This window comes from Oncorhynchus kisutch, linkage group LG21 (genome assembly GCF_002021735.2).
Source record: "Oncorhynchus kisutch isolate 150728-3 linkage group LG21, Okis_V2, whole genome shotgun sequence".
NCBI classification, from domain to species: Eukaryota; Metazoa; Chordata; class Actinopteri; order Salmoniformes; family Salmonidae; genus Oncorhynchus; species Oncorhynchus kisutch.
This window is the reverse complement of record NC_034194.2, coordinates 13,618,002-13,642,608: the sequence shown is the minus strand read 5'-3', so window position 1 is coordinate 13,642,608 and position 24,607 is coordinate 13,618,002. Positions and strand designations below refer to the sequence as shown.

Here is a 24,607-nt window from a genome sequence, read left to right as displayed (position 1 = left end):
CCACATTATATGGGCAACAACTGAATTGTATTTTGTCCAGAGTACCAGACAAACTCTGATTGATGGATCATGATTGATGCGCCATTTGATAAATTTACAATTTCGTTTTGAAACACTAAAATGAGTAGCATTGCATTATACCTGTGTCACTCTAACAACGTTTCCATTCAGGCAGTAAATCACAGCTGTCGTTTTGCAACTGTATGTATATTATTAACACGTAAGAGACATATACTTATACAAGAGGCACACACTTGTGCATGCATCTATTGTAATAATGTTAATAAAACTCGCATCCTTTTTATTATAGTAACACTATTTGCGAAGTTGCATTCGGGGAATAAAACTGGTGGGTCATAATTAAGGTAGCAAATTTACTGGAGCTGCTGCCTGCAACAAATAAGGGGGGGGGGGAACAAAAGTATATAATGTAAGAAGTCTCAGAGTCGTCATTTTAAAGTTATGTCCGCGAGTCAAATCGATTCTCTTGAGTTTTAAATGTTGAGGAAATCAATCACCCAATGTCTGGAGCCACTAGTACCGGTGGGGTGCACCTCAGTCTACCGCGGCGACGGACTGGCATACCAGGCCAGAAAGCGGCCTAGTGTCATGTATAGCTAGCTAACTTGCTGAATGACTTTAGTCAAAAAACGTCGTTGGCGTACATGATATGGCAATTGAAAATGTATGTATTCAAATTGTTCGCTAACTAGTTAGCCAATCGTCGACTTTTTAGGTAACGTCAGTAAACTGCCTTAGCTAGTTAACTAGCTACAGTAGCTTGCTCAGTTAGCTACCAGCTGGCTGTGTATGATTGTACTGAGCTGGCTATCTAGCCAGCTAACACAGTGTATGAGCTCCAGTTTTTAAAGTTGATTTATTTCCGCGTTAGGTCCGCCAGTGTCTTGGCAAGTTATGTCATGCAATATATATTTTTTTGCTGTTTCTTCGAGTGCACGTGTTATGCATGTTTTTAATATTTATTTATTTGATTTTAGAACATCTTGGTGTTAATGAGTAACGTTAGTTAGCTAGTTAGCAATGTATTCCGCCGATATGCTCGAAACTCCACCTGGATATCCCTTTGAAGAAATAGATTATGTGGATATTGAAGTTGAGGAGGTAAGTAGCTAAAAAGCTATATATCAACAACATTCCATTTGATTGGCACGTGTGGGGTCGTCCTCTTATGTGAGTGGCATGACCATATACATTAAAACCAGGTCCTGACGCTGAAGTTGCCTCAATGCTTTATCTCAATCGTCATACTCGCTAGTTCTACCATGCAAGGAATGTTTGTTTATTCTGGTTTTGAAAAGCTTGGTAATTAAACATAACCATTAATTATGTCACTATAGTTATGCCATTCATCAATGATTTTGCCCAAGCCATAGACATGATACAGAATGGTCAGTTAGCTAGCTAGCTATGTTCCAAATCGATTTGGCAGTGCTTGTATTGATTATGTAGCGAGTTAGTTAGTTGCAGTTCCCCACAGGTGGGCCCTCCACATAGACATAAGACCCCTCTCCATCAGCAGATGTTGACTGCGCACATACTGTGATTGATATGCTGGATTGTGTAATGGAACTTGCCCACAAAAAGATAACTACAGTGTTAGCTAGGCCTAATATATCCAGGTGGAAAGTGGATTTAGGATTGTCATGATTATAAGAGATTACTAACAATGCATCCAACACACTTTGCTTATGTTGTCTACCTCTTCTCTTTCAGGTTGTGGGGAGAGGCGCTTTTGGTGTTGTCTGCAAGGCCAAATGGAAAGGCAAAGACGTTGCAATCAAGACAATCGAGAGTGAATCTGAAAGGAAAGCGTTCATAGTTGAGGTACTGTCCTATTATACTGGGCTACAAGTAGAGATGTTCTGCAAAGTGGTGACAATGCTGTTTATTACAACTAAAGGAAACCAATCTTGATTGTGTTGCCTTCTCTCCCCTCCCTAGCTGCGGCAACTTTCACGTGTGAATCACCCCAACATTGTGAAGCTGTATGGCTCATGCAATAATCCAGTAAGTTAGCTTTTAAACACTCCAATATTTCAGTGTGTTGTAGCCTATGGTTTTGCCAGTTGTTGTTGTAAATACCTTAGAACAGTACATTGTTAGCCTTCTGTTATTCTTGCCTAATGCTAATTTTCCCGCCTAGGTCTGCCTGGTGATGGAATATGCTGAAGGGGGGTCCCTGTACAATGGTGGGTCTCTGGGCGATTATGTAGGATGGCCTTCTGCACTACCACAGTAGACTTGGCCATTGACATGGCTTGCAAATTAGTGCAACCAACACATGCCATGACATACCAAACAAGTGGAAATATTGCAGTCAATGTGTCATTAACTCCAATACCCACATGCAAACTATTATCTTAATATGCCCACTATTGGCATGATTCCTTAAATAGACCACTATCACATTGGCCAGTCCTTGCACAGTGAACTGCAAGTGGAGTATCAGAGTTAGGAAGTGTAAATGGCCCTTTACCTGCACAAGCACTTCACCCCCTTGTCTCCTGTTATCCCTCTGAATCTCTATCAAAGTAATATTTTAGGATCATTCAAGTTGACGTTCTTAGTTGTGGTTGTCAAAACTTTGAATATTTGAAACTATAACTTTGATGTTATTCGGTGGTTATTTGTGTATTTGAATGGTGTATACCTACTCTCTTAACTCTTTGTATGACATGTCTGTAAGAGTGTGTTCTGTGCAGTGGTGTAAATTATTTAAAGTACTACTTCATTAGTTTTTGGGGTATCTTTACTATTTATATTTTTGACTACTTTTAATTTTACTCCATTACATTCCTAAAGAAAAATAATGTACTTTTTAATCCATACATTTCCCTGACACCCAAAAGTACTCATAACATTTTGAATGGTGATAGGAAAATGGTCAAACTCACGCACTTATCGAGAGAACATTAACTAACACTACTGCCTCTGATCTGGCGGACTCACTGAACACAAATGATTTGTTTGTAAATGATGTCTGAGTGTTGGATTGTGCCCCTGGCTATCAGTAAAAAAACAAAATAAGGAAACCTGTCCCTTCTGGTTTTTATACTGCTGTTTATTATCTATGCATAGTCACTTTACCCATACCTACATGTACAAATTACCTCGACTAACCTGTACCCCCACACATTGACCTTGTACCGGTAACCCCAGTATATAGCCTCGTTATTGTTATTTTATTGTAACTTTTTTATTTATTTTTTACTTGTGATAATTTAGTAAATTATTATTTTAACTATTTCTTGAACTGCATTGTTGGTTTAGGGCTTGCAAGTAAGCGTTTCACGGTCAAGTCTATAAGTTGACCTGTTGTATTCGGCACATACTTAAGTATATTTTAGCAATTACATTTACTTTTAATACTGAAGTATATTTAAAACCCAAATGTTTTTAGACTTTTACTCAAGTATTATTTTACTGTGTGACTCACCCACCTGAGTCATTTTCTATTTACTTTTACTCAAGTATGACAATTGGGTACTTTTTCCACCACTGGTTTTGTGGATGAGTGTTTGCATTGGTTTCGAGGTCTCTGTGGAGATGTGTGTGGTGCATGTGTTCTGTGTTTATTTGGAGCTCTCTGTGGTAGTGACACTGTTCTCTGTCCACAGTTCTGCATGGTGCTGAACCTCTCCCATGTTACACTGCCTCCCATGCTATGAGCTGGTGTTTTCAGTGTTCCCAAGGGGTCGCCTATCTCCATGGCATGAAACCAAAGGCTCTCATTCACAGGGACCTCAAACCACCCAAGTATGCTCCTCCCCACCTCCTCACTCTCTGTTGTCTCTTGTTTCACTGCCCATAAAGTGGCCGCCACTCAAGGTTTCATTTGTTAGTTGTGTGTTGTAGCCTATGTTATACTATGCAATAGTGTGAAATGCGTTATCTGACTTTTTAAACCAAAAGAGCATAGCTTTTTTCATCCTCTAGTCCTCTGTTATGATAGACCAATGTTTGTTTATTTATTTATTTCTGGCTTCAGTAGTGAGGCCTTAGTGTTTTCATAGTATGCCTCTGACTGAATTGCTTAGAGTAGCTGTACCGGGTCCAGAGGTTATTTATTGGGATCTGACGGGGGAAAAAGTCTCTGGCAGTGGCAGGGCACTGTGGGAATGACCAGCTGGTCCATTTCCTAGAAACCTGTCCAGAATTTACTCGCTGGGATGAAATGGGTCAGGCCTGTCGACCACTGGCTGAACTCACAGGCTACATCCCAAATGGCACCCTATTCCCTTTATAGAACACTGCTTTTGACCAGGGCTCATATGTAGTTAATAGGGTGCTATTTGGGATGCTGCCACAGAGTGCTGTTAACCTAACCTTCACATCCTTTGTGTTACACATTGGGTGCTGCCAGAATGTTTGTGTGGTTGTAGTTATTTTCTGTAGGGGATTTGACTTCTCCCCCCTTGTATGTTTAAAAGTAAGAATCTTACTTGATGTATTTCCTTTTTCAGAGTTTTTTATGATTCAAAATGTTTACCTTGAATCAAAAGTGGATTTATGAAGCGTTTGTAACCCAGTAGGACCTCAGCAGCCTCTGGTAGTTACCCTCACGTAGTCACACACGTCACCAAGCGCTGAAGTTCACGTCTAGCATTTGAGTAGATCTTTGTTTCCCTGTTTGTTTCAGCCTGCTCCTTGTTGCCGGTGGCACCGTGCTGAAGATATGTGACTTTGGGACTGCGTGCGACATTCAGACCCACATGACCAACAACAAGGGAAGTGCAGCTTGGATGGCACCTGAGGTGTTTGAAGGCAAGCATGAGCTGCATGGGGAGCTTTTGAAACACATGTAAAAGAGATGTCTGTCCGGCCTCTGTCTTAGCACACATCTCAGAAAAAGAGCTTTCTATCTAAACAGGTGTAGCCTTTCACGACTGCGTTCACCAAGAGTTCATTGATAGTCTGCGTTTAAGTGATACTACTGTTAAGACCAGAGTGTTTTATAGTAGAGCTCATGTCTAGTGGTGGAAGTGCTCATTAATTGTAATAGTGCTCCACTGTCGATTTGTCACTCACTTGATCACTGGAAGGCACAGCAAACACGTAGACGCCATTTCTCAAAGCAGGATTTTTATCCAACTTTTGTTAGTATTTTCTTAATTTACAGTCATTCATATCTTGAGTGGTATGCATGATTACTGCACACAGACCTTTAGGTGAATGCAGTGTTTCACTGTTAAATTAAACGACTTAAACCAGATGTAAAGTATGTAGAAAAATGGAGATCATCTTTAAGAACTACCAAATAAAAACCAGGACAGTCAGGGAGAATCTAAAATTCCCATTGATTTTGTTATGTTTGAGTCACTCGGATAGCATAAGCCATGGCAAAATGTGTAGAATTGCAGGAAACTAGCTTTTAAACAGCAACACTTTGTCTCTATGCTAACTGTGCCACCGCTGCTGGAAAAAAATCCTTGGGGAAAAAAACTGGAATGGAAGGAAAGGTTTCATCCTTGAGAGAATGTAGCGTTTGAGTCTATGCTCTCGGGTGGTCGCCTAATGTACTTTGTTTTACAAAACACATTGAGGCGGTCAGGAGGAAACACAAATGAGGTAGTCATTATCTTGTTTGTTGAGGGAGTAACATGACTCCATGCAATTAAGCACCTCACATTTGCCCCCAGAATGACCTCCTTAAAGCTAATTTGCATCACAGGGAGAAATGTTTTCAAAAGGCCTAAGCAGCACATCAACTTTAAGTCTGAGTCCCAAATGACACTATTCCTTTATATAGCGCACTACTTTTGTCCAGAGCCCTGGTCAGAAATAGTGCACTAAATAGGGAATAGAGTGCCATTTGGGACACAAGCCCATAACATGTGTGTGAAGAGCAGTTTAATTCCGCAGTAATGGCCACAGTAATTATGTATCTCCGGAGAAGCCCTGAAGTAAAATTGCCTCCTTATTTTCATCGCATTTGTGGTCTAAAGGTGCAGACCAAATAAAGGCTTCCTGTGCTTTCCCATAAACATCCCCTCCCTCAACACTCCTCACTTAACTGTGCCTCAGAGAATTACCTTTCATCAGTCAATCAGAGCTATGTCAAGCCCATCATTTTTTTTCCCCCATCTGAAAGGCCCTGAGTGGAGCTCTTTCTCTCCTCTGTGCTTTCAGGCAGCAATTACAGTGAGAAGTGTGATGTGTTCAGCTGGGGAATCATTCTCTGGGAGGTGATCACGCGTCGGAAGCCCTTTGACGAGATCGGTGGGCCGGCCTTCCGCATCATGTGGGCGGTGCACAACGGTGAGTCCAAGTGGTGGGGATGGAGGTTGGGGAGGTGAATTCGTTCATGGTGGTGCTGACATGTCAATCACCCTGGTGTTTCAGAGCCAGGTCCCCAGTGAGACCTGCTGAGAGATTAAATGAGTTACGAGGCTGACGATGAAGAGCAATTAAAAGACACTCGCCTGTGAGGCGCTCCCCGCGGTTTCTTCCGTCACACACAGAGTGATGGCGCAGAATGCAAACGAAACACTGACTGTCTGAGAGCAGGAGCACACCTGGGGCCACGACACTGCTGCTGCGCCCGTTTCTCTGACACGTTAGCAGAGCCTCCACAGCAGGGGCTGTCATTTGCAAGTGTTCTTCGTGTTTTGTACTGCAATGAACTTTCTGGAACGTCCTCATGTTAACAGATTTGAGTTTCCATACGTTTTACTGTGACTGTTTTGTGTTTGTTTGTATTCGTAGAGATGAATATTGATCTAATGTGTCCTTATCTGTTTGTGTTGATGGTGTTCAGGCACCCGGCCACCGCTTATCAAGAGCCTTCCCAAGCCCATCGAGAGCCTGATGACCCGCTGCTGGTCCAAAGACCCGTCCCAGAGGCCCTCCATGGAGGAGATAGTCAAGATCATGACCCATCTTATGAGGGTAAAGACCCTCCTAGACACACACTCATACTCAGAGATTCATTAAATGAAAGATTGCTTGGCCAAGATGGCCATCCTGCATTCATTGACCGCCACAATGTCCATTCCAGGGTTCTTTTTAATTCTATGCCGACACTAACCCTGGATGCATGCAGGACTCTTTCCGTGGTGTCCTGTTCTCAGACTGCTTATCTACCGGTCAGTGTTGGTAATGGCACTCTTACATTCTCTGTCAACCTCTTTTCCAGTGCTTCCCAGGATCTGATGAACCCTTGCAATACCCTTACCAGTATTCAGATGAAGGACAGAGTAACTCGGCCTCCAGCACAGGTATTTTACTGAGTAATGTTGTTGCTCCTATGCTGCTGATTGAGTTATTATTGAGATGCAGGGCTCCCTTGCAAAAGAGACCTTGGTCTCAATACGACTCCCTGCTACAATTAAAGGTTAAATAAATAAATAGAAATCTATGTCCTTGAAATGATGGAAGTTTTTATTACCTGCACTATAGTTTTACCTTCATGTCACATCATTGACGTAATGTGGCAATATCTCCGTTGTCTCACTACCTCTCCATTGGGTATTATAGGTTCCTATGTGGATTGCACTAGCAGCAAGAGTGACACAAACATGGAGCATGTGGACTCTCAGGGGAGCAACGACACAATCAAGATCAAACCTCAGTTTGCACATCAGTTCAGGCCAAAGGTAAGGCGGCAAGCTGTACTGTACATTGCTAGCCATTTCTACCACAACAATTAAACTTGAACAATTTACTTTGTCAAGTGACTAGAAAGAAAAGGTAGACAAATTAAGGCAATTACGTTTGTGTTGATGTAAACTAAACGATTTACACAAGCCTCGTATGAAAGTAATCATGGTCATTTTGAAGTAACCATCATTACTCTAGCCCATAATTTGGTGACCTAAGTGAATATTAGTCAAATGTACAGTAGCCCAACAGTATCTGTTTTGTCTGTGCTCTCCAGGGAGACCCATTGCGGAGCCTGCCTCTGTCCAGAGGGGGCAGTGTTGAGAGCCTGTCGGGGCGAACCCACAGCCTGGTGGCCTCCGAGAGCAAAAGAATGAGCGCAGACCTGTCAGAGCTGGAGCACAGGGTGCCTTTCGCTCCTGCAGGTAACGTCAGGATCTACAACCTACATACCCCACAATGGATTATGCAAGAGGACAGGTATAGGTCTACATATTTTCGTAACACACCCCACACACACTGCTGTAGAGTATGGAGATCGGTGTTGCGGGTAACAATGTAACATTTTGCGGTAATGATTAATATAACAGAGTTACCGTTCCGTAATATTACAGTTACTGATCAAATAAATGGGTATTTACTTTATTTCCTTCCTATTACAGTTATTGATCCTCATAAATATGAGTGATTTTATTCCTTCTTGGGGTAATATAAAAATATAAGAAGCATCTAAGACATTGACTTTCTCAGCATGGTAGTGCGCCCATTACTTTGATTTGGTAGGACAAAATATAACTGTAAAATGTCAGCCGGGCCCAAGCGAGAAACACACGTCTCCACTGCTAGAAACACGACGTCCAATCTCTTGAAGCACCTGCAAAGGCAACACGCCAACACAAAACTCTTAGTGGAAGACCCCCCCCCCGAGACCTGACCACTGCTGCTAAAGATTACTGTCGTCCAGTGTTCCCCAACTGGCAGCCCTGGTTTTATTTGGCCTTGAGTTTTCTGAGCTAAAATAAACGAAATAAAAAATATATATATATATATATATATATAAATATATAATAAATCATACCACTTGGCTGATTCCACATTTTGTTGTGTTGCAGCCTGATTTCAAATGGATTAAACAGATTTTTACACACACTACCCCATAATGGCAAAGTGAAAACGTGTTTTTAGAATTAAAATTGTTGCTAATTAAATACTGAAATATCTCATTTACACATTGTACGTTTTCATACTCCTGAGTCGACACTTTGTAGAGAATCACCTTTGGCGGGGATTATAGCTTTGAGTTGTCGTCAGTATATCTATCAGCTTAGCACATCTGAATTTGGAGATTCTCTTCCTTGTATATTTTCTCAATGGGGAGGGGCAGTGAACAACAATCTTCATGTCTTTGCACAGATTTTCAATGGGATTCAAGTCTGGGCTTTGGCTGGGCCACTCAGGGACTTTTGCATACAGCCAAAGGGATGTATGCTTTGGGTCATTGTCCTGTTGAAATGTAAATCTTCGCCCGAGTCTAAGGTTGTTTGCACTCTGAAGCAGGTTCTCATCAAGGATTTGCCTGCATTTAGCTCCATTAATTGTTCCCTCTATACTTACCAGTCTCCCAGTACCTGACGCTGAAAAGCATCCCCATAGCATGATGCTGCCACCACCATGCTTCAAGGTAGGGATGGTGTTAGATGGGTGATGAGCTGTGCTTTGCATTCTCGCCAAATAGTCATCAAACCACATCTTTTGCCTTATACTCTTGAGTCTTTCACGTGCCTTTTTGCAAACTCCAGGCATGCTGTCATGTGCCTTTTTCACAACAATAGCTTCCGTCTGGCCACTCTCCCATAAAGCCCAGATTGGTGAAGTGCTGAAGAGACTGATGTCCTTCTGGCATTTTCTCTCAGCTAAGGAACTCTGCAGTTCTGTCAGAGTGGTCATTGACAATGTCCTAGCCTGGTTTCTCAGTTTGGTCAGACGGCCAGCTCTAGGCAGAGTCTGGGTAGAAAATTTCAACACTCTAGAAATAGTTGTGTACCCCTCCCCAGATATATGCCTCGTCACAATTCTATCTCGGAGATCAACGGCCAGTTCCTTGGACTTTCTGCTTTGACACTGTCAACTGTGGGACCTTATCTAGACAAGTTTGTTTCCTTCCAAATCATGTCCAAACAATTGAATTGGCCACAGGTGGACTCCAATCAAGTTCTAGTGACATCTCAAGGATAATCAAAGGATATTGGATGCAACTTAGCTCAATTTGGAGTTTCATAGCAAAGGGTTGTGAATACTTATTTAATGAGAATTCTGTATTTCCTTTTCAATACATTTGCTAAAATTTCTAAACATTTTCATTTTTGTTCATTTATGAGGTATTGTGTGTGTGGATGGGTCAGAAAAAAAATATTGAATTCAGGCTGTAACGCAACAATGTGGATTAGGTCAAGGGGTATGAATACTTTCTGAAGGCACTTGCTCAGTACCAGTCAAAAATTTGGACACTCGTTCAAGGTTTTTTTCTTTATTTTTACTATTTCCTACATTGTAGAACAACAGTGGAGACATCAAAACTACAAAATAACACATGGAATCATGTAGTAACCAAAAACGTGTTAAACAAATGTCAGAGATTCTTCAAAGTAACCATCCTTTGCCATGATGACAGCTTTGCACACTCTTGGCATTCTCTCAACCAGCTTCACCTGGTATGCTTTTCCAACCGTCTTGAAGGAGTTCCCACATGCTGAGCACTTGTCGGCTGTTTTTCCTACACTCTGCAGTCCAACTCATCCCAAACCATCTCAATTGGGTTGAGGTCGGGTGATTGTGGAGGCCAGGTCATCCATCACTTTCCTTTTGGTCAAATAGCCCTTACACTGCACAAACCAGATGGGATGACGGTATCATTGCAGGATGCTTTGGTAGCCATGCGGGTTAAGTGTGCCTTAAATTCTAAATAAATCACCGACATTGTCCCCAGCAAAGCACCATCACGCTACCTCCTTTATGCATCACGGTGGGAACCACAGATGTGGAGATAATCTGTTCACCTACTCTGCTTCTCACAAAGACATTGCTAGTGATTCTTGGCCCAAGCAAGTCTCTTCTTATTTGTGACATTTAGTAATGGTTTCTTTGCAGCAATTCGACCACGAAGGCCTGATTCACACAGTCTCCTCTGAACAGTTGATGTTGAGATGTGCCTCTTACTTGAACTCTGTGAAGCGTTTATTTGGGCTGCAATTTCTGAGCCTGGTAACTCTAATGAATTTATCCTCTTCCTTTCCTGTGGTGGTCCTCATGAGAGCCAGTCATCATACCGCTTGATGGTTTTTCCGACTGCAACTTTTCTGGATGGACTGACCTTCATGTCCTAAAGTAATTGATGGACTGTCGTTTCTCTTATTTGAGCTGTTCTTGCCATAATATGGACTTGGTCTATTTTACCAAATAGGGTTATCTTCTGTATACCACACCTACCATGTCACAACACAACTGATTGGCTCAAATGCATTAAGAAGGAAAGAAATTCCACAAATTAACTTTTAACAGGGCACACCTGTTAACCTGCATTCCAGGTGAGTACCTCATGAAGCTGGTTGAGAGAATGCCAAGAATGTGCAAAGCTGTCATCAAGGCAAAGGGTGGCTACTTTGAAGAATCTCAAATATAAAATATATTTAGATTTGTTTAACACCTTTTTAGTTACTACATGATTCCATGTGTTATTTCATAGTTTTGATATCTTCACTATTATTCTACAATGTCGGAAATGGTCAAATAAAGAAAAACCCTGGAATGAGTATGTGTGTCTAAACTTTTGACTGGTTTGTGTGTCTGTGTCATCAAGTTATAAAAAAAATATTTTTCAAAGATTTATCTGTTCACAAGTATTCCCACGGATAATAGAGAGACGTGATCGTATACAAATGTAAGCATGGTTTGAAATTATTGTTTTAGTCAAATATTTGATATGTTTGCGGTTCTTGCGGTTTGCAGTCTACAGTTAATTGTAATTATGTTCCGACCCCTCGACCGTCCCCTCAAGAAAAATTTGGTTGAAATTAGTTGACGATCCCTGCTTTAGGCCTATCTCATCCAAACAACCAAGACTTGATTTGAATCGTTCTGGAGGACACGCTGTAACCCATGGAGAGCTCAACAAACTTGTAGCTGGGTATGTAGTTGAGGAAATGCTGCCCTTATCGACAGTAGAATCTGTCATTATTGGTCTACTTTTTAACTTTAAAAAAAAAAGTCACCTTTTATTTAACTAGGCAAGCCAGTTAAGAACAAATTCTTATTTACAATGATGGCTTACCCCGGACGATGCTGGGCCAATTGTGCGCTGCCCTGTGGGACTCCCAATCACGGCCAAGATGTGATACAGCCTGGATTTGAACCAGTGACTGTAGTGACGCCTCTTGCACTGAGGTGCAGTGCCTTAGACCGTGCTTTAGGCCTACGTAACGTTGACATTGTTTACATTGAGTGAGGACACACAACGTTTTGAGGGTGTAATGCAAAAGTAATATAACAAGTAGTGGAACTAATTACTTTCCCCCAGGGAGTAATAAGTCAAGTAATATGTTATTGTTAAAAGATGTAATGGGTAATATATTAAAAACATTTTAATTACGACCCCAACACTGAAGGAGATACAGATTCTGTAACATTGAAGTAGGCCAGCCAACGATATAGTCCTCAGAGATGTACATATGAATATGCAAATGTTTTACATAAACTGCCCATGGCATTCTGTAAGAGCTCGATAGATACATGCATACATACAGTAATCTTACATCAGCTACTGAAGTGGGTTTCATCCCAATACGAGAGATGGAGAAATGTCTATGCCGTTAGAAGCGACTATCATGTCTCCCTCTCCCCGTCAAACTGCATGCCTCACCCCTCATATAAGCGCCTCCATATGCCTCTCGGCACTGGTGCCAATCATCTCCCCTCCCTCACACAGATTGGCGGCTGAGAGGAGGTCTTGTATTCATCATCAGCCCTGTCATGTTTAAATGTTAAGCTTTGGAGGCAGTCAAATACTGTTTGGCATGAAAAAGCTATAATTAAGTCTTTTGTCAGGGTTTTCCCTCATGCTTTCTTTACAGCTTTCTGTTGAGAATGTTTTTGCGATGTCAATTATTTTCAACGTTCCATGTGTTATTGTTGTCAATGGTATATCATATGAATAATAATCATGTATTTATCTTTAATCTGTATATCCTCAAAGCTCTTCAATAGTTAAATCAATTATGCTGTAGTTACTGTGTATAAATCAAATGTTCTATATTTACATTCCAATCTTCAGAGCCATCAATATGATTTGATCATCTTTTCTAAGTGGATTCATAGTAAATATTCCTATTAGTACATTCAAACTGCTTGCTACGTGTAGCTGAATGCCTAACATGTCTGTGCTGAGACTTCCCATGCCGGGCCTAAATCCGCATCGCTAGCACTGTGATGTCGAACCAATCGACTAACCACAGGACGCATGCTTCCCGTGCAATGTGCATGTACTTTTGTGCTCTGCATGCCAGTAGAGTCCAGAGAGGAGTGAGGGGGAGAGGGCACCGTCCGACATGTATGCTCCAGCTCTGGGCCCTCTCTTTATCTGCATGCATGTGTACGCCAGCTGTGTGTGTGTATGTGTATCTGTTGCAGCACGTCCCCAGTATAAACGAGGCCACCGTAAAACGGCGTCATTTGGCACCATTCTGGACGTTCCCAAGATCGTCTTCACAGGTACCAGTGCGGACCACCAGGCTACCTGGTGCCCTGGGTGTAGCTGGCTTGACTGAACTGAATCAGCGAACTGTTTGCTCTGGGCTCTGACATTGCTGTTCCTGTAGTGTCTGTTACTCCAGGTATCACAGGCTACAAGGGTCACTGGCTCCTGTAGTGGCCAACTGGCCAAACACCTTATACTTTGTCTTTGCATTTTCCATTTGAATTTAAATATGGGGAGATAAAAATAAAAAAATTAAATCCCCAATCTAAATAAGTCATTATTTTATGAATGATGATAAACCTGGAGTAACACAGAGTTCTCTTTCCTCTCTTGTCTTTGTGGTTTTGACAAGATGTTTAAAAGGGGCATGAGTTAACATGGTGGCGGCCTTATTGGGGTTTCACCCTCTAGTCACAAGGTGCTGATGGAGCCATTTCAATTCACATAGATCCGTCTTTTAATCTATCTAATCCAGATTCATGGATGAATCCAGACTTGAGTTAGCCTGGTGCAAAACTAATAGAATAGACTCTTGATTTAGGGGCACAGACCGGTTATCTAATCAGCATATTTGCAATCGGAGTGGGGGGGGGGGGTAAAATTGGTGTGATGATAAGATGCATAACTCATGGTCCTGTTTGTCTCTCAGATGTCATTCTGGTTTTACTGCAGGCAAGTAGGGAGTAAATCAGTTGGCTTGGTTGCTAGCTCCCCTCTCAGCTCGTCCCCTCTCAGCTCGCCCTTGTCTCTCATGCGTAGAGGACGTCTGTTAAAAGCTCTGCGAATATATCATTTTTTTTATTTTTTTTGCTTCTTTACATCCATTAACTTTGTAAAAGTCATTTTGATTAATTTCCCTCACATTGTGGGTCACACAGCTATTATTACCATCCGATATAAGGATGAAAGAAATGGGGACAGCAGCACTGGATATTGCAGGCCTTTTCTATTTAGGAAGTAGGAGCTGTAAGACATGTTGAATGAGTAGTTAATTAAACCGAGTGACTAAGGGAGAGGGCTGACGTAAGGGGATATTAAAGGTATGACAGGGTTATTATCACTGTATGTGGCACACCTGGGTGTCACTCATTCCTACAGTTCATTTGACACCAGTCTCTATTTAGTAGCTCAATTAGTACGAAGCGTTACTTGATTTTTTTTTTAGTTTGTTGACGTTTTGGATTGGCATTCTAATTCAAATGTCGTCAGTTTTGTATCGTAGTAAGCTGGAACTTAAAATGGCTCTAGTCGCAAAGTATTATTTTTTTACACACGACACGACAATAACAGGACCTTATTCTGATGTATAGGCTCTAGAGCAACAATCACTGCAGTGACAGTGTCTCTGCCTTTGTGTCTCTGCCTGTGTGTCTATTGGTTTAAACGTGTTGTGCTATAGATATATCCTACTTTGGAAAGGTAGAGTTAAAATGGTAAGACCATTAGACCAGTACTTAGACCTACTGTACCAGAAAATAGACAGAGGGTAATTGCCCCCATCTCTGTTCCCTGTAGTGCCACATTTCACAAACCTACATTCCTGGTAGTTTTAGATGTTAGGTTCCATAGTTGTTGTTTTAATATATAAAAATCCTGATATTTCAGGTGTTGGCAAGTATTTCAAATGACTTCCAATTGTCCCAAATCTAATATTTTAATGGTTACCATTATTGTTTCCCACATTGCAGTAGTTCAAGTGGTATTGTATGGGTCTCTGAGATTGACAGCAAGGAGTGTGCGGAGGGTAAAAAGACCACAATGCTCTCATTGTCAGATCATTTCCAGCAGCTCCATATTCCAACAGTAAGACGTGACTCTGAAGACATTGTTCAAAGTTCTCCGGCAGAGATGGAACTAATAATATCTTCAACTGCCAGATGGCTGGAATTTCTCCTGTTATTCTGAAGATGCCAGGCAGGTCAGAGCCAACCTCAGGTTTACCTTGGCTGGGGATTAATGAGGAAGACTAAAGGACAGGGCCAGGCCTGCTTGTCTTGTCTGAGACCCTGCAATGTGCTGTGAGCCCTGAAATAGCCTAGTTCCCCATCACCAGCCCCACCAACCCAAACAAGCAGATCTGCACAAACACGTGACACAGTGAGGCTTACCTATTCATGTGGTACAGTAGGTGTGGTCTGCAATGGGGTTATGGCAGTGGTGGTGTTTGTCTGCGCGTGTGTTGTGTCATGTTAGTGTAAAGGTTGGGGGGGGGGGGGGGGGGGGATAACTGCTGCTCTATGGTCATTTCATGGCCATGCCATAGCACATGTTGACAGGCCAGGGAGTCGGGGGTTAAATCTGTGCAGCTGTCCTGGCTCTGTGGATCGGACCCCCCCCCCCTCATCCCTCACCACAGACAACAGACAAGTCCCCCTGGAACTGTCTCTGGGTCTCGCTCATGCCCCCCCCCCCCCCCCCCCCTCTCCATTTCTTCTCTATCTCTCCCTTTCGATCCATCCTTTCTACAGCCTCCTGTGAGGCGCAGAGGCGTAGATCTGTACAGGACCTCCCGGGGATCGGCACAGAGTCCAGCCAGGTAAGATGCTCTGCAGTAGAACAGGGCCTGGGTTGTCGAGTGTAGCACCGTACAAGAAGCCTTTCAGAAGCCTTTCATATGTTTTCCTTTTCAGAGTGGTATAGTATCTTCTCTCCCTTCTTTGGATTGTTTTGCATTTTGACTGATCACGCCTATCATGTTTTGCTTGCTCTCGGAGGATTTGATACATGCTCGGTCAAACAAGGTGTCCCATGGGGGGGAAATGCTACAGGATGTGATGGAGAATACTGTTTGATATGTCACTTTTGAGACGATCGAGATATTCCAGGTGTAGAAAGAACATTGTCGTCGTCCCCCCCCCCTTACGGACAACCTTCAAATAAGACCCTACGTCCTTGCATTCCTAAACGTTGATTTCTACAGTATATTTTGTTAAAAGGCACACCCTCTCCCTGTGCAGAGCTATGCAGTAGCGAAGTTCACTGAGTTTAGTAAGAAACTAGACTTTGGACCCGGGTTTGTGTATTTTTGTGTTCTTATACCTTTTTGTGAATTAAGAAAGAATATCTTTATGAATTCCCAATAGTGTGACAGATTGTGGTTCCTCTGATTTTCTTCCGTGTTTCTCTCTTGCGGAAGTGTGTACATAACCACAGACAGACTTTAGACCTTGTTTTTCATCCTTTATACTTGACACTTTTTACTTAACAAACTATGCATTGTTTTACCCCAGTAAAACAGGCTCAGGATTTTCATGTGAGTTTCTGTTGCTGTAGTCATTGTTGACTTTGCTTGAGTGTCAGATGTTGTATGTGCCATGGACAAAAACAAAAGGGCCATTTCTTCTATGATTGGCTGTGTGAGTGATTGACAGTGTTGTTTGCCTGTTACAGGGGCTGTATGAGTGATTGACTGTGTTATGGTCCTGTTACAGGGGAGTAGGAACAGCAGCAGGTCCTCCAGTCCCAGTGTGAGGATGGTGCCGCCTGATAAGACCAGCAGCCGAGGGTACAGCTTCTCTCCCGATGACCCCACAGGTATAGTAGTCTACCTCTGTCACTCAAACATGCTCATCTCACTGTCTACAGCTGCTTCCACAGATGGAGCTGGAAGGAGTTTGGTACATGTACTAATTTGACGAGCAAATTCACTCATACTGCCCATGTTCCTTACTGTATTATCCTATATTGATGCTGGTGCTCAACTTGTTGCTTAATGTAATATCCAAAGACATTGTATCCCATTCCCTTTGTCCTGTTGAGAGACGAAAAAGTGAAGGTTGGCGTTTAGAACCAGTTTGATTGAGTGAAGTCAGCGTCTCGTGTTGGTTGTGTCACCCTCTCACAACCCTGAGTACTGTAATGGCATCAATGTCATTGTGGATGGGGGCGTAAATCACTTGAGCAGGTTCTGCAGACATTACGTAATCCTCATCAATGATTTAAGGCGCTGTCACACGGAGCCTGAGAGGGGCGGGGACACTGACACAGGTCTATTTCTGTTGAAGGACTTCTGGTGTCTATTGATAACTGTGTGCCTGCCCAGTCGACTCATCTTGCACCGCCTGGGCCTGTGCTGGTGTCACTGTCAGACCAAAAACAAACACAAGTCTTGCTCTCTCCTGCCCAGATACCAACGGCTCAGACAACTCCATTCCCATGGCATATCTCACTCTGGACCACCAGCTGCAGGTAGGGTTCCATTTCATACCGGACCTCCCCCGACCCCGTCCTGCGAATGTTAAGCATTATTTTGTGCCACAAAACAGCTTGATCCCACTCCCATCCCATTCAAGTGTTTGTGTGACCTGTCAAACTGATTGGCCATTTGACAAACTCTTGATTATTTTTCTTTTGTCGATTGCTCTATTTTGTGTTTGATTTCAAATGTTGAGGTTTTCCCTCAACGATGTTTTCAAGGACACTGCAAATTGACTGTATTAACCCAATTAGTGCAGGGATTACTTCTGTTGTCACAGTGAGAAAACGATGCTATCCCAAAAGCGTAATGTCTTTATAAATACCCACCGGCTACGGCGGTGAGCCATGTTGTGTATTTTTAAAAGCTCAGACGGTTCTGAGAGCTGATAGATGTGTTGCAAAATGTATTTCTAACTGGCTATAAGCTCCCTAGATCAATTAATGACAACATGCGTGGTTTATTTTCAGCCCCTCGCTCCTTGCCCAAACTCCAAAGAGTCCATGGCCGTGTTTGAGCAGCACTGTAAAATGGCCCAGGACTACCTGAAAGTGCAGACAGAAATCGCCTTACTGATCCAGAGAAGGTGAGTAGTGAACCCTTACTCTACCTCTCCATCTTGTAGGGCAAGCGTTCAGCCACTACCAAAGTGCTGCGATAATATGCTATTTGTTCTTTTTTTTTTTTAAGGCGACTGATATGGTACTGCAGTGTCTAATGTAATTAACTCATGTACTGTAAGCCCTGCTGAATGTGGCCAGACACATATTTTTGATGTGATTAAAAAAACATCTCCCGTTTTAAGGGGTGGGCTGTCTTGTGATTAACATAACAAGCAGCTCCATCGCATGTGTAGCACGTATTTAGACTTGGGCGTGTGACTATGCAGAAGGCCACCCAAAGGCAATTACTGAATTTCGATGACAAATCCAAGGCAGGCAGGCCTTCTTATGCCGTGGAAGTCGAGCGCAGTGGAACAACTGGCTGTGTTTGGCTAAAGAGCTCGGCTCATATTTCTAGACGATGACTTTAGCAAGGAAACTACCGTGTTTGTGGAGTCAGCGTTTTTCTCACACGGGCTATCCAATGCTTTGGTGCTCCTTTGCATCTCTCTCCAGCCTCTGTTGTGCTTATTGTGAAGTGCCCCTGTTCAAGCACAGCTGAGTAATTCACAATTATCGGAATAAAGGCCCAGTGTAGTCAAAAGCGTGATGTTTCTGTCTTCTATACATTTCCACACGACGAGATGCAAATAATACTGTGATATGGTGAAAATGATGATCATGCCCTTTTTAGTATAAGAGCTGTTTTGAAAAGACAAGCTGATATTTCAGCCTGTTTTGGTGGGATTTAGTTTTAATCTGCCCGGTTACATCACATGTGGTAAATATACAAATAGAAAGAGTTCCAGACCTCTCTGCCAATAACAGCTAGTTTTCTCTCCAATCAGAGTACTCTTGACAGTGCTGAGTTAAATTCTTGCTTGAGAAAGTGCGCTTTGCTGAGAAACTATATTTGTTTTAAATGAAAATTGTAACGAATAAAACAATCACAGTAAGGTACTTATAAATTATTTGATATTGAGACAAAAACGGCTGCATTTGGCCTTGTAAATGCAACACTTTCAACGATTTACCCAGTTACAGTTCATGTAAGGGAAAGTACATTTAATAAATTACTTAGGCCCTAATCTATGGATTTCACATGACTTGACAGGAGCGCAGCCATGGATGGAGCTGGGCCCACCCACTGGGGGAGCCTGGCCCAGCCAATCAGAATAAGAAAAAAGGCTTTATTAAAGACAGAAATACTTCTCAGTTTCATCAGCTGTCCGGGTGGCTGGTCTCAACGATCCCACAGGTAAAGAAGCTGGATGTGGAGGTCCTGGGCTGGCGTGGTTACACGTGGTCTGTGGTTGTGAGGCCGGTTGGACGTACAGTACTGCCAAATTCTCAAAAATTATGTTGGAGTCTGCTTATGGTAGAGAAATGAACATTCAGTTATCAGGCAACAGCTCTGGTAGCCATTCAGCATGCCAATGGTGCACTCCCTCAACTTGAGACATCTGTGGCATTGTGTTGTGTGACAAAACTGCACATTTTAGAATGGCCTTCTTTTGTCCCCAGCACAAGGTGCACCTTTGTAATGACCATGCTGTTTAATCAGCTTTTTGATATGTCACACCTGTCAGATGGATGGGTTATCTTTGCAAAGGAGAAACGCTCACTAACAGGGATGTAAATACATGTCTGCACAATTTGAAATACATACTATTTTTTGTGCCTATGGAACATTTGTTGGATCTTTCATTTCAGCTCATTAAACATGGGACCAGCACTTTTACATGTTGCGTTTTATTTTTGTGTGTGTAATATTATAATAAATAAAAATGTATTGTTCTTTCTGTTTGCATTTGACCTTTTTCTCTTTTGCAATGTGCTTCTCTTTTTAGTTCTTGTTATCTGATGTTATCTGATGTTAGCTGCCGCACTGCAATTCAGTTTTCCATATTGTAAACTGCTCAAGTCCACCATTGCAGCAGCTATATTTGTATGTGTAAATAAAACCAATTTATATCTCCAGGAAAGAGTTGATCGCTGAACTGGACCGAGACGAGAAGGACCAGCAGAACACGTCCCGCCTGGTCCAGGAGCACAAGAAGCTACTGGAGGAGAACAAGTCTCTGTCCACCTACTACCAGAAGTGCAAAAAGCAGCTGGAACTGATCCGTGCTCAGCAACAGAAGAGACAGGGCACCTCGTGATGGGCCACAAGCTGGCCGCCACCTGGCTCGTGCTGCAGAGACACACAAACAAACTGTCCCCATGTCATATCCCCTGTTCTCCTCCCCTGCCTCTGCTTTTTCCTGGGTCACCTGTAGTCTAGTCTGAAACCCAGACTCTACCTGCAAAATAATTGACACTATCTCTCTCCTCCTCCTCCTCCCTCTGCCCCATTACAACTATGATCTCAACCTAGGTGCCCACGCCTTCACCCTGTAGGTTCCAGTGAGTGGATCTTGTTTTACCTTGTACTGTAAAGAGACCTGTGTTTTACTGTGTACCTGCATGTTGCGTTATTGACACACCCTGCTGATAACATGGAACGGAATATTAGATGTGCACTCAATCAAGCTGTTATGGAATATCTCTTGCACATCTTTACAGTATATTCTTTGATAGCAGGCCAAAACAATCAGCATGCATCTGCTCTCTCTGCCCATAAAGAGCTGGAGTCCTAAATTGCCTGCTCTGGGTTCAGTGAACACACGGGACCGAGCGATGGGCTTCTAGGCCTCGATTGTCAGCCATCCTTTTAGTCAGGATGCGATGCTTCTTGAGGTGTGTGAGCGTAGTACAGTAACTGCTGCTGCGTCTTGAAGTATGTGAGTACAGTAATTGCTGAGCCTGATTGGAGAGGGAGGGAGGCCAGTGAGGGGTGTGAAATATGTTTGTCTCTATTGCTCTCAGGGCCCCTCGGACCCTCCCCTGGGCTGCCTGGTCAGTGTGTGTCCACCCCTCCTCCCACAGTCCAGTCCTCCCATTTGGTTAGTTTTACCCTGACCTGTCCTCCTAACTGGCCAATGGCCATGTGTCCTCGAGAATGTGAAAAACAAAGACGGTCTAGACAAAAAGTGTGAATTATGTGCAGAAGTTGGTGTTTTAATGAATTATGACCAGAATCTATTTGACTAATCTTTGATCTCTTAAGTGTTGTTTTGTTACCCTTTAATGCAAAAATAGCCACTTAAAAAAAAAACTCAACCCCTTACAAAAGAAATCCACCACAACCTATCTGAAAGTATTTAATGTTTGTTCTATTTATTTTACCGGGGGATGTATTTTAGATATGCCTTGCACATCCATGATGTCTTTGATAAAAAAGGAAGGACGTGGCTTGTCACAAGTACCTGGATAGAAACATGGGTCGGACCTCAAACAGAGATTAAATATAGTCTGCTTTCAACAACCACAAAAAAACACAAGCAAAGACGGCAGACTTCTTTTCTCAACCTGTTTAATTAAAATAAACTATGTACGAGGTTCAAAGTGCAACATGTTTATCATGACTTAATTTTGTTTCCTTTTGTTTTTTTCCTATTTATTTAGGTGTTAGATTATACTTTTATCTGGTATGGGAATGCAGAGATGTACAAGAGGCCTATCCCTCGCCTATATGTTTTTAGTTCACATGTTGCCTTAGAATTTGATTGCTAGATTTGATTGCTAGATTTGAAAGTATTTGACTTGTTTTTCGTTCCTTTATTGCGGGGTTCACTTGCGCCTCATTTGAATGTAATGGACAGTCAGTCAGTGAGAATGGTATGACTTTTGTTTTGAGGGAGAATTGTATATTATGTCAATGGTTTACCAGGAGGCTGATTGTCTGGTCAAATGAATGTCAATAGGCTGCAAAAGAAATCATGATATCTGTCACTGCTTTTCCCAATTAATAGAATGAATCCTTGTAGCTTTAAGTATCCGTGCAAGAAGAAAAAGTTGATTTAGAGATCTAAACTTACAATGAGAATTGATCTTACTTTGAAATGTTGTCTTGCCGTTTCATTTGACCAGACCTGCTGTTGCTGCTACAGTCCTTCAAATGTTTTGCACAATCCTCTGGTTTTACTGATTTACATGTAACTAACCGTTTGGGTCTTGTACTTCAAAGTATATATTATGATGGTTTACAAGGGAGGTGACAGGTGAAATTGTGTAAGGGTTCATTTGCTGCAGTTATATCCCTAGTTTTTCCCTTTTCTTAAAGTTATATTCGCTATCATTTTATTAACCATAACTGTATATAAAATGTTTAAGAACTATTGGGAACAGGTACAGTGCCTTCAGAAAGTATTCAGACCCCTTGACATTTTCACATTTTGTTAGGTTACAGTCTTATTCTAAAATTAATTAAATATCTACACACAAAGCAAAGCAAAACACCGGATTTTAGACATTTTTGTATTAAAAAATAAACTGAAATCACATTTTACATAAGTATTCAGACCCTTTACTCAGTACTTTGTTGAAGCAACTTTGGCAGCGATTACAGCCTTGAGTCTTGGGTATGACGCTACAAGCTTGGCACACCTGTATTTGGAGTTTCTCCAATTCTTATTTGTAGATCTTCTCAAGCTCTGTCAAGTTGGATGTGGAGCATTGCTGCACAGCTATTTTCAGTTCTCTCCAGAGATATTAGATTGGGTTCAAGTCCGGGCTCTGGCTAGGCCACTCAAGGACATTCAGAGACTTGTCCCGAAGCCACTCCTGCATTGTCATGGATGTGTGCTTAGGGTTTTTGTCCTGTTGGAAGGTGAACCTTCTCCCCAGTCTGAGGTCCTGAGCGCTCTGTAGCAGGTTTTCATCCAGGATCGCTCAGTACTTTGCTCCATTCATCTTTGCCTTGGTTCCTGACTAGTCTCTCAGTACCTGCCGCTGAAAAACATCCCCACATCATGATGCTGCCACCATCATGCTTCACCGTAGCGATGGTGTCAGGTTTCCTCTAGAAGTGACACTTGGCATTCAGGCCAGGTTTCATCAAGCCAGAGAATCTTCTTTCTCATGGTCTGAGAGTCTTTAGGTGCCTTTTGGCAAACTCCAAGCAGTCTGTCATGTGCCTTTTACTGAGGAGTGTCGTCCGTCTGGCCACTCCATAAAGGCCTGATTTGTAAAGTGCTGAAGAGGTGGGAGAACCTTCCATAAGGACAACCATCTCCACAGAGGAACTCTGGAGCTCTGTCAGTCTAACCATTGGGTTCTTGGTCACCTCCCTGACCAAGGCCCTTCTCCCCCGATTGCTCAGTTTGGCCGGGCGACCAGCTCTAGGAAGAATCTTGTTGGCTCCAAACGTCTTCCATTTAAGAATGATGGTGGCTACTGTTCTTGGACCTTCAATGCTGCAGAATTCTTTTGGTACCCTTCCCCAGATCTGTTCCTCGACACAATCCTGTCTCGGAGCTCTACGGAGAATTCCTTCGACCTCATGGCTTGTTTTTTTCTCTGACATACACTGTCAACTGTGGGACCTTTTATATATAGACAAGTGTGTGTGCCTTTCCAAATCATGTCCAATCAATTGAAGTTACTACAGGTTGAAGGACATCTCAAGGATGATCAATGGAGTATTTGCTGAGGCTATAATGTAACAAAATGTGGAAAAGGTCTAGGGGTATGAATACTTTCTGAAGGCACTGTATGTGCCTGGGAGGGAGGCATCATGAAATAAACTTTAACATAAACTTTAACATTTAAACTGTATTTTTTAACATGTTTTAGAATTTATGGTCTACACGCCCACCCAAATAATTCATAAAAACGTATTGATCCACATGGCTCAATATTACAAAAAATGCCAAAACATTATCCCTGTTGTGATTTAGATGAGCTAAATTCTTCTTGCAGATTGTGTTTTCATCTTATATCTCGAAGCTTCCCATAACACCCTTCTGTGAGGGTTGTGGGGTGCTGGGTAAGGTGTTTGTTCACACCTGAACTGGCAACACAAACAAATGAGTCTGCTAAAGGACTGACTACTGATGACTGGCATCACATCGGTCAAGGACCTTACTGTGTGTAAGTTCAATCATTACTAGGTGGGTTTTTTGTCCCGCTCATCTTTTTTTGTGGTTCTTTGTCTTATATAATGGGGATTTCTGGGTGTTTTTGTGTTCTGCCAGGAGGTGGCGTACAAGATCTAGACACGTTCTCTGTCCAGGAACTGAGGCTGTTTTTCATGGACAAAGAAACTGAGCGTTTGCCACTGCATGGTGTAACAGTTGAGGGGATCAAACCTGACTCTTAATACTTTGTGTACGGTAATGATTCAAGACTTGTAACCTAATTTATTGATTGTATGAAATTATGATCTTCTTTTATATGGCAACAACACGATTAGTTACACAAGTCCCTAACAAAGCTGGTCAGATTTGCCTTTGAAGTCTTAGAAAAAACCGATGATCTGATTCCTCTTTCAAGGGCAAAAGGGCAATGTTTATATTTTTTTGTTAAAATTATCTCCCTTCTGCTTACAAAGGCTGTGTT

At 42.3% G+C, this 24,607-nt stretch overlaps 1 protein-coding gene across 8 annotated transcripts; it reads left to right on the top strand.

The window, feature by feature from the left end:
* Window positions 1–23,811, top strand: LOC109866124 (mitogen-activated protein kinase kinase kinase 7). Of its 8 annotated transcripts, none has more exons than XM_020454667.2 (17): window positions 1–1,122; window positions 1,735–1,845; window positions 1,963–2,028; window positions 2,165–2,210; window positions 3,639–3,777; window positions 4,661–4,785; window positions 6,151–6,279; window positions 6,779–6,909; window positions 7,157–7,238; window positions 7,498–7,616; window positions 7,898–8,045; window positions 13,303–13,383; window positions 15,838–15,905; window positions 16,801–16,903; window positions 17,496–17,557; window positions 18,035–18,150; window positions 20,148–22,556. In XM_020454667.2, the coding sequence occupies exons 1-17, from the start codon at window positions 1,042–1,044 to the stop codon at window positions 20,326–20,328; spliced, it is 1,788 nt and encodes a 595-aa protein (XP_020310256.1). In that variant the 5' UTR covers window positions 1–1,041; the 3' UTR covers window positions 20,329–22,556. The 8 variants fall into 8 exon arrangements, with proteins under 8 accessions (XP_020310256.1, XP_020310258.1, XP_031656214.1 ...); XM_031800354.1 differs by having other exon boundaries at window positions 377–1,122; window positions 17,374–17,557; window positions 20,148–23,811; XM_020454668.2 differs by having other exon boundaries at window positions 387–685.
* Window positions 23,812–24,607: the final 796 nt, after the last annotated feature.

What these genes read in the sequence shown, in the direction of transcription:
- LOC109866124 (XM_020454667.2), top strand. Translation starts at nt 1,042, where the DNA reads ATGTATTCCGCCGATATGCTCGAAACTCCACCTGGATATCCCTTTGAA. An exon ending in ATGGCTCATGCAATAATCCA is followed by an intron (nt 2,029 to 2,164) that starts GTAAGTTAGCTT and finishes TTTCCCGCCTAG; the next exon opens with GTCTGCCTGGTGATGGAATA. An exon ending in GGCACCTGAGGTGTTTGAAG is followed by an intron (nt 4,786 to 6,150) that starts GCAAGCATGAGC and finishes CTGTGCTTTCAG; the next exon opens with GCAGCAATTACAGTGAGAAG.